A 14587-nucleotide genomic window follows, 5' to 3' on the forward strand; every position below is an offset into this window, starting at 1 on the left:
AATGCCCAATGCTAAAACCTCTTAAAAGCAAAGATCATGTTCACATGAAGGTTTTAAAGAATAGAGGTTGAATAAAATAATGAATGGGAAATAAGGAATTTTGAGCTTCTTATGTTCACAGGGATTGTGCAGCTTTGCACTAATGATAATTTTTCTCTACTTTGTTTTCCTTTTCCCCTCTATCGAGGATCCATCGTCCATATTCCAGTTACGTTTTTTCATTTCATCTAATGGAATTTCTTCTTTTATCAAAGAAAGAGGTAACCTGAATTAGTAACTAAAATTGTATTATAATACCACAGATTTAATGAAGTTTGAAAACCACCAAAAAATATGAAACACAATCTACAAATTTCAGTGCATCAGCCTCTTATGGAAGCATCCAAGCATCATAATTTGAAATAATAAACACCAAAAATAATAATCAGAATAGATCAATATAGAAACAATTACAAATAATGAACATAAAGAAACTTACTGTAGTTTCCTGTAATGCATAAAGTGAATCGTTGTCGAGGACCAGATTGTGCTGGTCAAGGTAAAGCTCCAAAAGATTTGGCAAGTTATATTGTGCACAATGGTGTACAAATATTTTATGCAAAGCTTGTACAGCTCCATCTCTAACAGATGAAGTCTTATTAAGATCATCCTCTTCGCATAACTTATCTTTGCAAGATATGAAACCTGAACGAGCTAAGAGAGCTGTTATCTCCAATGTCCCTTCCCAATATTCTTTCAGAAATATAAATCTTTTTGCAAGGTTTTCCTCCATAAGCATCCTCATCCACCCGAAACATATGTCTGGTGAAAACCTAAACATTTGGACATCTGGAACTTGCATGCATACAGAATCCAATTCTTCAAAAGAGCACAAGAAACTTCCATAATTAGAAGACTTCATATTTATATTGCCTCCATAAGATGAGGCAGGCTGTAAAACATCCAAATTGAGTTGAAGGCTTCCAGCTGATAGGACGTATGCAGGTATCAAGTTCAACAGTCTAAAGACTTCCTTCCAGTTGTTACGGCAAACATGGTATTCAAGTTGTGAATCCCACAGTATAGAATTGCTTGAATGAAAAGGTTGATCCAATATCATCTATACAAACAGATATGAATGAATAATGAAAAATAATGTTACTATAGCTAAAGATTTATGTCCTTGAAGTTAAACAAATGTGACTAAGAGCAGTGCAATGATTGGATACACAAATAGGGGTGAGTAAATTTTCATTTATAATCCTAAGAATAGAAATCTTTGGTGCTAGTAAATAGATCTTATAAAGGTGCTAGTTGAAGTTGGTAAACTAGGCACATGCATATCAAATCCAAATCACAAAGAAAACAAAAGAACATTTGCTTCCAACCTGATCCAAAAGAAATGTTGCATCAAAATACACCCAAATTTCAAGTGTTCTTACTGAAACCTCTTTTGGTCTTTAATATCATTGAGTAAATGACAACTATAAAATTGGTTTAAAATTCACATCAATACAAACATGCAGGCATGGAACAGAGAAGCAACTTACACGATCAACTGTTCTTTGATCCCAGGCATCAAACCAGACAGCAGCAGAAGCCCAATATCCAACAGGAGCATCATCCTCATCAACTTCAATGGCAGATGAGCTTTCACTAATATTAATCCATGTGTCGAACACAATTCCATCTATCTCACCACATTCAATGACATGACTATCAAATGAATGGTTATGCAAGAGCCTCAATTGATTTTCCACTGGTAAAACAGAGCCTGATGGATTGCTGGTATCTTTCAATCGGTGATTATATGTTTTCCAGAAGCTACTGCTAGGATAGAGACTCTTCTCATATACATGCACAGACAAATAAGATTACAAGCCTCAGCTCATAGAAATTTCTCTTCCCACTATTTCAACTGCACAACATTGACCACAAAATTAAGAAAAATAAATTCCACTTACCTCAATTAGTGACATATCATCCAATATCTTCCACTCATATGGTCCTAGATAACCATATCTCTTCATTTCCTCAGCAATCTGTGTGCGCAGGGATCTTCTTACCGTGCCAAACAGCAGTTGTTTAAGACAGGATTCAATGTTCTCTCCAAGTCTTTGAAGTGTAGCAACAGCAAGTTCAGTTTCACCCTATATAATTGCATTGGGTTTGTTATTTTCATTGTAATTTGTAACAGCTAATGATAATCTTACATACATTACCTTCAGAAATAATTCATAAGCAACAGCTCTGCCAATGTCACGAATTTCAGTAAATGTGTCGTGAGGCTCTCCGTCAGCAACAAAATCATTCAATTGATGAAAAAGATGCAGTTGCAGAACTGCCAAAGGAAGACGACCAGAGAGCAAAGCATCTTTAACCACAGTTTTAAGGTCTAGGTTATCGACCTTCCAGCGTGCCATCATCTCTCTAGGATTTTCCACAGGCAACACTTTCTTGTGTAAAATTCCTTCTAATGAGGTTAAATCAGATATGTTGCCAAATTCATCTGTAACCAAATGAGAATCAGAATCAACAGGCACCAGGGCAAGATGTTCATTATTGTCACTGCCTGGTAGAGGAAACGACATTTCATGTTGGTTCAACACATCCAATGACTCTAAATCTGATGGAAGAATTGAAAGATGGGAATCTTCCTGTATCATATTTGTACTTGTTAAAGATGACTCTTTTCCACTGTCGGCCTGTATATAAGAAATAAGGTACCACTTAATTTTCTGGAAAAACAATCCAACCAATTTAAGCAGAACGTAAGTAGCATAGCAATGGAGCACCATACCAATCCTTGACTGGCCCTTTGAAATATTGATCTATGCCTACATTGCAGATTTCGGATTATCTCCAAGAAATGAGATATCTCACGAAGTTTCTGAGTAAAATCCACTTCAGTTTGTAGTTTAATTGGTTCAATTGGTGGTAGAGGAAGTAATTTGGTCTTGTTACAGCTCTCTGCTATGCATGTATCTTTTTTATGTTGTAACATCCCATATTTATGAAGCATCTTTGTTGCAAAGCAAGTGGCCAGAGCAAGAAGCCTAAAGATGTTGAACAAAAAACATAATATCACAAGTCAGAATTAAAAAAATACTAGCTTGTTGCCAAATGTATACTTCAGTAGTGTTTTTTTCTCCTTAAGAATGTAAAGCCACAGACATAAATAAAAGGCACAACAAATCAAACAGAATATTGACAACCTGAGCAGTGAGATAATAGATAAATTGATATAGCCTTTGATAATACCAACCCACCCATGTGATCTAATAGCACAAAGGATCACATTACTGAATTTTTTCCCTTTTAATAAAGGGTGTGTTACATAAAAATGAATTATGCAAACACAAACTATTTCAATCATTTGCTCCAGCTAATATACCAGGTAAAACAATAAACTTGCGCTGTTTAGAAATGAAAGTAGTCAAATAGCTGAAATAAACATGAAAACAGTAAAAAATTCCCAAAAACAAATGAAAGTTGATCAAACTTTGAGAGCAAAATCCAGTATTCAAGCAGGAACAACACATGCCTACCATGCTCTATTCAATTTAAATTTGTACATGTAATAACAACAAATTACACAGGTTGCAAGTGGTAACTTCGTATAGGCCCTCAGCAGAGTCAGGCATACAGGAAAGAGGTTGGTTAATCACTAGATGGACATACAGACATTTTAATATTACCTAATTTCAGTTTCCTCGTCCAGAGTAGACACAAGGAAATTTCAGTAGTTAAAAAAGTGGAAATACTTTTACTAACAGTTCAATTCTTTTCTATGTCAGAGTATAGTCTTCACAGCTGTTATTGTTCAGTAATTCTCGGTCATTCTGTAAGCCAGTGAACTGTATTCTTTTACTGTTTAGTAATCCAACTGTATTTTGTTAGTCAATTAGCGACTGGTCCGCTATTTAGTTAGATCTATAACAGATCCTATCACTTTTTATATTGCTCCATACATTATATAGAGCTGCTTCGTATTCTTTATAGAATAATACAATAGTTTTCTTTTTCTCAGTTTCTCACTTTATGCTATCTGATGCATTTTAGTCCATTATTTTAGTATTGTTTGAGCTAGGATTACTTGCATAATAAATTGTTTAAACCTTTCTCCTGCATGATTTGTTTTTTCTCTTTTATCAAACATATTACATTTTTGGGTTTTTTATGTATCAGAATTGTTCAACTCAAGTGAAGGGGTTAACTTGCTAGAATAGGTTAACTCATTTTGAATTACCTATCTGACACCTGTGTAGATCATCATACGATTTTGTATTTTACTAATGTAAGAATCCATATAGAGGAATGAATAAGCTTAAGAGATTATTGAGATCTCTTAGACATTTTCTCATATTTTCAATCTTAAAATGGTATCAAAATCCATCATAGCAAAGTTTGTTTAGCCCATTGTGACACCAACCTTAATATTTAGTCTCATCACGTTTGACATGTCCAATTCTCAACATGAGTAAGTGTGTTGAAAATTTCACATTGACAAAAGTTATTATGACCAAATTATAATATATATATATATATGTGTGTGTATGTGTGTGTGGGTGTGTGTGGGTGTATGTATATATATAAGTGGTACAAACCATATCTTGAAACTGGTTTTGTAGGGTTAAGTTAAGCCTAAAAGCGTGAGCACAGACATTTTCGGATGGAATTAGAGCATAATTGGTTAATGCCAAAATATGCACGTTTCTAGCAATATTTTATTGTTTTATTATATTTTCTTTTAGTGTGGACCTAATGTTGTTGAGCCCATGCTTTAAATAGGCACTTTGCTGTGCTAGGTTAAGTATTCTAAACTCTAAGCAAGAGTGAAGGACTTCCTTATCATCTTATCTATTTGGACTTTCTAATTTGCTCTTTGTTTTCTTTAGGATGACTAGTAGTTCTTTTTATTTTGGTTTGGGGCTTAGCCCTTGATGACTATTGATTTTAATTGATTTCTCTTTTTATCTTTTGATTTCTCTTCTCTTGTTTTCATTTATGTGAAATGTTTAACAATTGTTTTACATCTTCACAAATGCTTAGGAAAGGACTCAGAGGTGAACTTAAATGTTGAACCTACAGGAGAGAGACTTAGGTTTTAAATCACGATATTAGACTTGATCTTTCAAGAATCTAGGAATTAACAAAGAACTTAATGGGTTTAAATGGAAATTGCTACCACAAGAGTAAGGGTCAATTCAAATAGATACATCTTCGTATCCTAAGAGGGAATGTAGGTTACCTTAGGTTAATTCACCTTCAAAGAAACTCAAAAGAGCATAGAAATAAAGAGATTAAGTCAAAAAGGAAATCTTGGTGTGAAACCCATTCCTGGAAGTTTTCTTGCATAAATTTTATCTCAATTATATTGCACCCTTGTTTCAATTCTTGATTTTCTCCTTGAATTCATATTTCACAATCAGTTTTCAACACCATTTTTACCATAAAACAGTTTAGTCAACCGGACCATTTATTGGGTATTGAAGTAAAACACCTTCTTTGTTACTTTCTCAAGGGGAATATATTCATGATTTACTAAATCAGGCCACAATGAGTACGATGCTACTCATCTACCTGGAGGACTCAAACTTACTATTGGTCCATTGTCGGTGTTCTGCAGTCATCGTCATCACTCATCCAGAAATCAACTATAGTGTCAAGGTAGTTTGCCGATTTATGAGACAACCTTTGAATTCTCATAGGCAAGTTGTAAAGCAAATTATAAGATACCGACAAATAAATTCTGACCATGGTCTTCTTCTCCTTCAAACAAGACTGCAGAAGCACCAATTTCCCCTCTATGCCTATTGTGATGTTGATTGGGGATCTGATGTGGATTATTGCAGATCCACCTTTGGTGCCTACTCATAGTCTTGACAGCTGTAACTATTCATAATCCATTTTTCATTCTGTTTTTCATTGAACTGAATTCTGTTACTGTTTAGTAATCCAGCTGTATTCTATTAGTGACTAATCTGTTAATCAGTTAACAGCTGTAACTATTCATAATCCAGTTGTTATTCTTTTATTCATTGAACTGAATTCTGTTACTGTTTAGTAATCCAGCTGTATTCCATTAGTGACTAATCTGTTAATCAGTTAACAGCTGTAACTATTCATAATCCAGTTGTCATTCTGTTATTCGTTGAACTGAATTCTATTAGTGACTAATCTATTATTCAGTTAGATCTATAACTGATCTTATAACTCTGTACATTGTTTTATTCGTAGAGCCACTCCGTATTATTTATAAAATCATACAATAGTTTTCTTTTTCTCAATTTCTCTCTATATATACTATTCTAACATTCTAAAATTAATGAATAATTGATATAGATATCCTAAAGAAACAAGCCTTTATAGGGCCAATGCGATGTCATGTTACATCTTTGGAGGAGGACTAAAATGGACATTGGCTCCATATTACTCAGATGACATGCCTATCAAGTAGCAAACTGGTGAGAATGATAAAGGACAAAATATACGTATGTTAGCAATGACAAATAAATTTACCTTGAAGCAGCAGAAGTCTCATTATCATTACCGCTTTTATTAAGTATAAGACACACTGCAGCAAAAAGCAATCTCAGAATCCCCTCTTCTGCTAGATCAACATCCACAAGCATTTCCAAAGATCTGTTCATCAATAAAACTGGAAAGTGAATTTCATTAGATAATATTTGCCATAGAAAAACCTAAAGAGTGCCAGAAATACACTTTCTATCACTTTTCTGACACATTCTCTAGTATTGCTGAAATATATTCGAAATTGACTCAAAAAATGAGAACATTTTCAGCCAATAATCAAGAATGTTGAAAAGAATGTCTTACAGAGAGTATATGCTGTTAACATGTCTCAAAACCTACAGAAAAAACACAATATAATACATCTCTTTTACAACTTCACTTACTCTTAACCATCGTAAAAGACATGACAACTTAATTTGTCTAGTCTAAACTATATCAAAATGTAAAATTAAGAATGGATATCTGTTGATAAAGGAGTGCCAGATCTAGGGTGGCTTGTCACACATCCTAAAAGTTCCTTGAAAGAATAATAATCAAACATTTGGTGAATATGCTTGATAAATATGAAAATTAGTAGAACAAAAAAGGAATCTCTCACAACCATTTAATCAAAAATAAGATTACAATAGTAAAATGAGTCATGCATCCCCTTTTCCCAAGCCTAAACATTTTCTCCGAGCAATCCTATCTACTGTGCCATCTATATTTCGAATTCAATCTAGACTGATTTGACTCACTTTGCTTGGCCTTCATTTCATGACAAACTTGTGCAAACAATCTCCAAGAGTCACCAAGCTGCCCACAATTCAACATACACAATCCAAGTATTGGCAATGAACCCATTGGAGTCAAACCATATGATGACAGTCATCATCATTGAACCTTCTTCCCCACATCTTCAAATTATTCTTGATTGTGCATTTCTCAGGGAAAAGCAGGAAGACAAATTTATTGAGTTGAACATTCAACAAGCATATCTCATTAAATGCTAAAGAACTTCCTCCCCCAAGCAGCCAAACCCATTTGCAACTATTGGAGTCCCCACAATGACTAGGGATATGCTAATCTTTATCAACTTAGAGTTCCTTAGCCTTGTTATTTTTATTTTTGGTTAAGTACATTGTAAGCTAGTTTTGTAAGGTTGAGTTGTGCTTAAAGTCCACTTTCTATGATGGTACCACATTCTATCCTAGCAAGGCTTGTTAGACCATTGTGTCACCCTTATCGTGCTATCCACTAATAACAAGTCTCACGCTTGAGATGTCCACTCCTTAGCATGAGATGTATGTTGGAAGTCTTATACTGACTAGAGATATGGTCAAATTATAATATTAAGTGGGAGCAAACTTCCTCTTATAAGACGGTTTATGAAATTTAGTTAAGCTTAAAGTCTACTTTCTAAGAGCCATATACCCAAATATTAAGGTAGATCGAGAAAAAATACAATTCAGCCCAAATTCAAACAACTTGCAGTAAAATGCCAAAAGTTGGAATATGGTGATAGCCAATTATTCAAAAGAGTTGACAGAAGTCATATGACCGAATAATTGGATGGTCTAATCCCACCTGTTAATTTTGATCTAAGGCCTATGAGACTCCTCTCATTAAAAACTAGCCCTCATGAAACATATTTGTGTATGCATAAACAAATGAGTATGGCGAACTGACATCAAGTTTTGGCACCAACTTCTTACAATTGATCTCACCTTCATCCAATGGTCTTAATTAATATGGAAAATCTTCTCACATCTCCTTTAATTTAATTTCTCTTTCTATTGACTTTTTTTATTCTCCTTTAGTAACACTTACTATCTCTTTTCATCTCGCCTGCATTCTCCACTTAATGATAGTTTCATTTTCACACAAGTTTTTCAAATATATTCCTCCATTCTTATTCTTGTTCATATCACATCCTACTCCTCTCCATTCTTTTCCAAATAAAAGAAAAGTACTGCTGCAAGTTGCTGAATCAGTTGAACTGCTTTATCCGGTATTATCCAAAGCTAGGCACAAAGTATTCACCAAAGCCAATAATTGCTCAGGAAGTCAGAACATACCCCAAGTTTCCTCATTGTTAATGCTGGCAATGATGACAACTACTACAGTCTCAGAGTGGTCAGTTCAATTGTAATTTATAATATAACGTAAACAGTTTAAACCTTTAAATCTCGTTCTAACAACATCCATCTAAAATTGCTTAATTAGAAAAACTTTTATGAGAATCCAATAGTCTACAAAAAGGAGAGAGGTTTCTCAAATTGTGGCAGCAGCGAAATCAATTCTAGAGATGTTAAAATCCCTCAGACAAAATGGGTAAAGGAAATGAAAGATTTTATTCAATTGACAGAACAAGCTCAATCTACAACTGCTACAATCTTAATGCCTACTTCCTTCTTTATTTATTTGCCTTACAAACCCTCTCTAACTAACTAATCAACCCCTTCAACTAACTACAATAACTTTCCCAAAGTAACTTCCTAATTCTTTGGAAGTGATCTGCAACAATTCAGGTTGAAGCAATTTCATAACTACCCCATGTGGTGCTCACTTTTTGGCCAGAATATATGTGTTTCTGGAGTTAGAGGAAAATAGGTTTTAGATAAATGATAGGGGTCCTCATGAAGGAGACAGAATACAGTTCACACTATGTAGGAGAAAGAAAAAAATGGACATTGCTAAAAGAGAAGAAAATTAGAAAATGGCACATGATAAGATTTTAAAATAAGTTGGATCATTTAGAAGCAGCTATATAAGCAAAGTTAGCACGAACACAAAAATTGTGCATTGATCCTCTCCCTTTCTCTCCTATTCTATCTATACACACAAACGTGTGTGCATGCATTACATAGTTCAATGATCAAACTGTGGACCAGCAACTTTTACAAGTTTGAATGACCAGTCTGGTAGAATTAGAACCTTGTACATGCACAATAAATATACTAGCTAACAAGAAGGTCCCTGTTCCTATCTCCCACTCCAAACCAAAAGGAATACCTAGTGATTATCTGCCATCATAGTTAATATAACAACAACAAAAGCCTTCTTTCACTAGGTAGGAATTAATACAATCAAGTCATCTGATCATGTCAACAGCCACCAGAGATAAGATATTATATTTCAATACTGAACAAACTGCATTGAATGGGGATAAATCAACTAAAAAAATGCTGATAACCGCCCAATATTTCCACTTAACATTGTGAATATTCTCTTTGCAAACTCTACAGTTTCTGCCACATGCCTCCTAGGTTGTTTGCTAGATGGAGAACTAACACTCATGGTTTTCCTGGTTCTTATCAGTAATATTAATGTTATAAAACCCAAATAAGACAGCAAGTTTGACCAGTGAGTGGTGAGCACATAATGTGAGACTTAACACAATCCCTCACACCCAGCATAATGAAGAAGCTCCAAAGATGCTACAATAAGGCAGGCTAGGGGTGATCACTTAAGACAGCTTTTCAACACAGCTAATCCTAATACCACTGCCTGACAAGTCATAGTTTTGCTAGCTATTCAAGCCCAAACAACTGCAAAACCACTGATTTTACTAGAGATATTAATAACTATATATTTTATTCAAATAATAATTTGGTGCCTCTGTCCAAAGCTGTATGGGACTTGTCTCTTCAAATTTGTTTAATATTATATTTTGAATAGTGTAAAGGATACATTATAGAACTAGTGATTTCATGTCTTGGAAGAAACCAAAAATATAAATATATTACACAGAATAACGTTGAATAAAATTACGAGCAATTGCATTAAATTTATATTTTTAAGTCTATCCTGTGACTCAATAGTTGGATTACTGAGCCACTAATCCAACTCCTCGATCATGTTGATACACTGTCTAAGGATAATATCCAACTTCCCTTCTTCCTCAAATAACACACTATGAGCATGACCACAGATTATGGCACAAAATCGACACTTCAAAGCAAATGGAGTATAAATCAAGCCTGCATTGAGTAAATTTTGGTTTACCTTTCTATTTCATAAAATTTCAAGTGGTCCAATGCTATTTGTAACTGACGAATACGAGATACTTTGATGTCCCATCCTGACAAAGAATAAATAAATAAATAACCACGCACCTAAAATAGTTGCACTGAATTCTAAAGCAGGGTGTCACCATATTATACAAACACCTAAAATTCTAAAACCAAAAAATTAAATTAATAGACAATTTTCTGGTTTCTATAACAACAACAATAATTATTATTATTATTATCTTGAAATAGAGGTAATTTCTGCCAACAAAAGGCAAGAAAAAAATACCAAAAACAGCAAATCAGGACAAGTGGATTGGTAATGGTCCACATGAGGATGTTAACAAATATAACGCCAAAAATCACCCTAATTCACCTAACTAGCTAGCGTTCAAATCCTTAACACTTTAAAATATCAAAAGGTATTTTATGTACAGAAGTTGGACTAGAACAATTATCTTTTAAAAAAAATCATTTAATGAGGTGTAAATTTTATTCAAAAGAAATAATCACTGCAATGAAACAAAGTCCTTTATAGAAAAAAGGAACCATCACTTTGAATAGGAGAAACGTAAATTATGATATCCCCATTCCAGAAACTTGTGAAAAAAATTGATTACATACCCTTCTGGTGAATGAATATTATAAATAAATGCAAAATGAAAATTACATACCATTTTTCAAACATAACTGCTCTGCCACTTCAGTGCCTTCATACAGAAGTACTCTGTCCAAAACTTCAACTTTCCAAGGAGAAAACCTTTTCGTTTGTTCTTTTATTTCTAGATTGTCTTTTAGCAGAACTGAAATCCCTATATCCTTACTTGATTGGCAATAACCAATGTACTCAACAGGAAAAAAATTTGGAGAAATTGAAATGGACGGAATATATACAGATAGACCACCTTCTCTCACAATATAAAAACATCCTTGGAATGTGCAACCAATTGCTTCTCCAGCAACATCTTTTCCATCAAAGTGGTATACTTCATCATATACACTGTCTAAGAAGTTGTCATCATGGACTTCTAACTTCATTTGCAGATTAAAATGAATAAGTTGAGAACCATTTTGATCCTTTAAACACTTCGTCCTAGAGAAAATAGTAATTCCCAAAGGAGAAAAACAAATAGAATCATCCTCACATACTCTAAAATTGGGAATGAGTATCTTTCTCATAACAGGTGATTTGACATCATATCCATGAAATTTGTGACCATTATTTACTTTAGAAGTAGCAGAAAAACCACTTGAATGGAAGCTATACAAATCCCCCTTTTCTTTTAATGCACAGCCATTAATATTCTGAAGTGCATTACCTGCCACAGCTTTGTCTGAGGAAGCAACACTTCCATATTTTATGTTCAAATCACTTGATTGAAAATATCCAGATAAATTAGAGTATAGATCAAGATCAGAACCACCAACTCCCCAGCCAACTAACATTCCCAACCCAAATTGCTGACAATGTGGAAGCAACTTCTCGGATGAGTACTTTTTGTCAAGAATATATTCCCCCAAAGATATCACATAGATCACACCATATTCATCAACCACAGCTAAAAGGGAGGTATGAGAAGCTACAACTAACCTCTTGAATGATCTCCTAAATGAATCACTCTTCCGATCAGACATGTTATCCTCAATGCCACACTCCTTTCTAGCATATATATCATCATTTGAATACAGATTTTCTAACCCTTGCAAATCAAAATGAGGATTAAGTCCACATGCCTGTGAAACATTTAAGTGTGTCACATATTCACCGGACATTGCAGAATAGAGAACAATCAATCCAGAGGAATTAAGACAAACAAGAAGATTATCAGAAAATTGGAAATCCATCCACTCAACTGCCTGAGCAATGTTTATTCTTTCATCAAGCTTCACCGTTGAAACCCACTGAATACCCCAACTATGTACTTGGGCAACAAGAAGTAAATTTCTGTTCCTGCAGCTTTGATTTGCATCACTAATATTGACAGAATCGTCATGGATTAATGTAAAATAAAATCCTACCAAGCAATATGAAGCACTTGAGAACACTTTGGGGCATTCATAGAACCCATTAGCCACAATGCCAAATACACTGGAAAAAATATCAAACTTAGTATCTGAATCAACTGGTTCCTGCCCATTTCCCTTGCTTTGGACTGATTTTTCTCCAAGGAGATGGTCCAAAGATAGTCTTCCACGAAATATGCTAAAAGAAACCACTTTTGTGGAGCAAGGAAATCCATTATTCTCAGGGAATTTGGTGCATAGAATACCATCAGATACAATAGTTTCAACTTTTGTGAAAAATGACTCCAAGTATCTCTTAGTAGCAGAGCCACTTAATGGTTCAACTCCGTCATCTCCACCCATCAAATTTACATTCTCACCTCCAGAGACTCCATGACTAATGTTAGAAGATAATGTAGCAATGGGCCCCCATTCCACCCACCTGCCTTTCCTAAAGTTACCCTCTAACGAGGCTTGATCCATTCCATTGGTTTTAGTTAGTTTGGGGAAGGCATGGACTGTTACCCCACATCTTCCAGAAACAAATAGAACTTCTGTAAATGAAGCATCATTGTGCTGATCATAGCCGTCCTCACATCGTGCCCAGGTCAATGAGTTCACATCACTAATGAATGGGTAACTATTGGACCTTGAACATTTAGTTCCAGTAAGATCAGTAACAATATCCGATCCTGAAGTGCAAGGTGAATCATTTATCAAAACTGAACAACTAGGCCTAGAGGATGCCTCCAAGGAAACATTAGATGACCCTGGATTGTGTATATCGTAACCATCACCCCCTTCAGCACCACCAGAAAGAAACTCTCCTGCGAGTAAAAAAACAAATGCAACATATTAGAACATGTAATCAACTAATCCAAAACACGGACAATTGAAAATAAAATAAAAATAAACTTAAGAATAAAGAAAAACAGTAATCACCTTTACCCAAAGGAAGCAAAAGAGCCTCCCTTCCATGAGAATGTAAAAGCAGTATCTCTCTTGTAGGAGAAATAAAAGCTTCACGAAAGTCCGAAAGCCCAATCCGGGTCTCAGACGGGTCCCAATTGTGCAATTGAAGTATAGCTGGATCCTCACTGCCCAAGGGAAAATCCATCCTGCCCCTGATTCAACCAAGGGCATATTCAGCAAAACAAAATATCATTAAAATAAATAATAAAAAAATTCCAGTCATCCAAATTCCAAAAACCTATTCATCGCCAACTTCAACATTCAAAAGATCAACCTAAACGATCTAACAAGGCTCGCAACACATGAAACTTAACTATCATATACTCTATAATAAACAAAAACTAGCAATAACCGACTAAGTCTGTTTTCTATTTCATTTCCACAATTCTTATTCTCTTAATTTTTAAAACAACCGTGAATCGGTGGTGGTGAAATCTAATGTTCCAATCGAAAACACGTCCAACCTCCAATCCGGATTCAACAGAATATTCCAAAAGATAATCGGCGAGTCCAAATACCATCAGAAAACGAAGAGAACTCAAAATTGGAATCCAGAAAAAATTGAAAAGTATAAAAGATGTGGAACCTGGAGTGAAGCAATTAGAAAGGGGAATCGTTCCTTTGCATGGATATATGTAGAGAGAGAAGAGAAGAAACGAGTGTGAGTGAGATAAACGAAGAGAGGTTTTGGTTTGGGGTTGAGATGAGAATCGAGCGAATTTTAGCGCATTGTGAATAGAACTAACACGAAGATGGTTTCCTTTGTCACTGTGCGCTTCTCTTCTCTTCCGATCCAACTCCGTTTTCTTCTTATTTTTTTTCTTTTTTTACTCTAAATAAAGCTCAAATTATTATTTATTTATTTAAAAATATTTATGGGGAGGAAAGAAAAATTTCTATAACCAACTAATTTTTTTAACCCATCCCTCAAAAAGCACACATTAAAAAATAAAAAAAATTATATATGTAATTCGAGGAATATATATTTTATTTATTACTAAAACTTATAACAAATAAATGTTAAATATATTGAAATTTATAATAATGAATGCCTTTTGACAAATAAATTATATTTCAGATTATGATAAATATATTATATTATT

The 14587-nt window shown here is 34.4% G+C and overlaps 1 protein-coding gene across 3 annotated transcripts in view; it reads right to left on the reverse strand.

Annotated features, from left to right (window-relative positions):
• LOC137812428 (uncharacterized) overlaps positions 1-14295 on the reverse strand; it is a 37186-nt gene extending 22891 nt beyond the window's left edge. For 2 of the 3 annotated variants that reach the window (XR_011081253.1, XM_068614395.1), the window contains exons 1-10: positions 14071-14294; positions 13455-13636; positions 11183-13339; positions 10504-10579; positions 6502-6624; positions 2780-3035; positions 2202-2684; positions 1944-2129; positions 1530-1823; positions 479-1099 (exon numbers count right to left, since the gene is read on the reverse strand). Coding sequence is in view for 2 of the 3 variants with exons in the window: in XM_068614395.1 (XP_068470496.1) it covers positions 479-1099; positions 1530-1823; positions 1944-2129; positions 2202-2684; positions 2780-3035; positions 6502-6624; positions 10504-10579; positions 11183-13339; positions 13455-13629 (4371 nt within the window). In the remaining variant the exon portion in view is untranslated. Of the gene's footprint in view, positions 1-478; positions 1100-1529; positions 1824-1943; positions 2130-2201; positions 2685-2779; positions 3036-6501; positions 6641-10503; positions 10580-11182; positions 13340-13454; positions 13637-14070 lie in introns of all 3 variants that reach the window. The other variant, XM_068614396.1, reaches the window with a different exon arrangement.
• Positions 14296-14587: the final 292 nt, after the last annotated feature.

This window comes from Phaseolus vulgaris, chromosome 2 (genome assembly GCF_000499845.2).
Source record: "Phaseolus vulgaris cultivar G19833 chromosome 2, P. vulgaris v2.0, whole genome shotgun sequence".
NCBI lineage: Eukaryota > Viridiplantae > Streptophyta > Magnoliopsida > Fabales > Fabaceae > Phaseolus > Phaseolus vulgaris.